This window comes from Rhincodon typus, unplaced genomic scaffold (genome assembly GCF_021869965.1).
Source record: "Rhincodon typus isolate 14 unplaced genomic scaffold, sRhiTyp1.1 hic_rhity00005101, whole genome shotgun sequence".
In the NCBI taxonomy this organism is placed as follows: Eukaryota; Metazoa; Chordata; class Chondrichthyes; order Orectolobiformes; family Rhincodontidae; genus Rhincodon; species Rhincodon typus.
The window spans coordinates 2391-3578 of NW_025970739.1; the positions used below are offsets into that span (position 1 = coordinate 2391).

General features: G+C 55.5%; 1 protein-coding gene across 1 annotated transcript in view; it reads left to right on the plus strand.

The window, feature by feature from the left end:
• Window positions 1–1188, plus strand: part of LOC125482032 (pyruvate kinase PKM-like) — a gene marked incomplete at its 3' end in the record, with an annotated part of 3294 nt that overhangs the window by 711 nt on the left and 1395 nt on the right. The window contains exon 2 of the mRNA XM_048594004.1: window positions 92–283. Within this exon, the coding sequence (XP_048449961.1) occupies window positions 92–283 (192 nt within the window). The remainder of the gene's footprint in view (window positions 1–91; window positions 284–1188) is intronic.

Consider the following 1188-nt stretch of genomic DNA (forward strand, 5'->3'; position numbering starts at 1 on the left):
GCCCCCCCCCCCCGGTGCCCCTCCTGACCCCATGCCCCTCTGGCACCCCCCGTGTCATTAAGCTGGTGGTGTTGGTTGTGTGTGTGTGCAGAGCCCGGGAGACAGTACAGTGAAGAGGCAATGAGCACCAGGGAGCCGTTATACCATGAGCTTGGCACTGCCTTCATCCAGAAACAGCAGCTGAACGCAGCGCTGGCCAACAGCTTCCTCGAGCACCTCTGTCTGCTCGATATCGACTCAGAGCCCATCGTCGCTCGCAACACCAGCATCATCTGCACCATCGGTAGGTTTTCGAGGAGAGCCGGTGGGGGTGGGGGCATCGGGGAGAACTGCGCCATCAGGCTCACACACTGGGCATTGGGCAATGGCATAAAGACATCCCTCACCATCCTCAGGCTGTACCTCTACTGCCCCTCACTGCAGAGTGTGTACTGCCCCTCACTGGGGCATCTGTAATGGGAATCCGTGCCCGGTCCGTGCCGAGTGTAATTACAGTCCGTGCCCGGTCCGTGCCGAGTGTAATTACAGTCCGTGCCCGGTCCGTGCCAAGTGTAATTACAGTCCATGCCGAGTGTAATTACAGTCCATGCCGAGTGTAATTACAGTCCGAGCCAAGTGTAATTACAGTCCGTGCCTGGTCTGTGCCAAGTGTAATTACAGTCTGTGCCCGGTCCATGCCGAGTGTAATTACAGTCCATGCCCGGTCCGTGCCAAGTGTAATTACAGTCCATGCCCAAGTCCGTGCCGAGTATAATTACAGTCCGTGCCGAGTGTAATTACGGTCCGTGCCTGGTCCGTGTCGGGTGTAATTACAGCCCGTGCCTAGTCCATGTCGAGTGTAATTACGGTCTCTGCCTGGTCCGTGTCAAGTGTAAGTACAGTCTGTGCTGAGTGTAATTACAGTCTGTGCCCGGTCCGTGCCAAGTGTGATTACAGTCTGTGCCCAGTCCATGCCGAGTGTGATTACAGTCCATGCCTGGTCCATGCCGAATGTAATTACAGTCCGTGCCCGGTCTGTGCCGAGTGTAATTACAGTCCGTGCCCGGTCCGTGCCGAGTGTAATTACAGTCCGTGTCGAGTGTAAATACAAACCGTGCCGAGTGTAATTACAAACCGTGCCGAGTGTAATTACAAACCGTGCCGAGTGTAAATACAAACCGTGCCGAGTGTAATTACAAACCGTGCCGA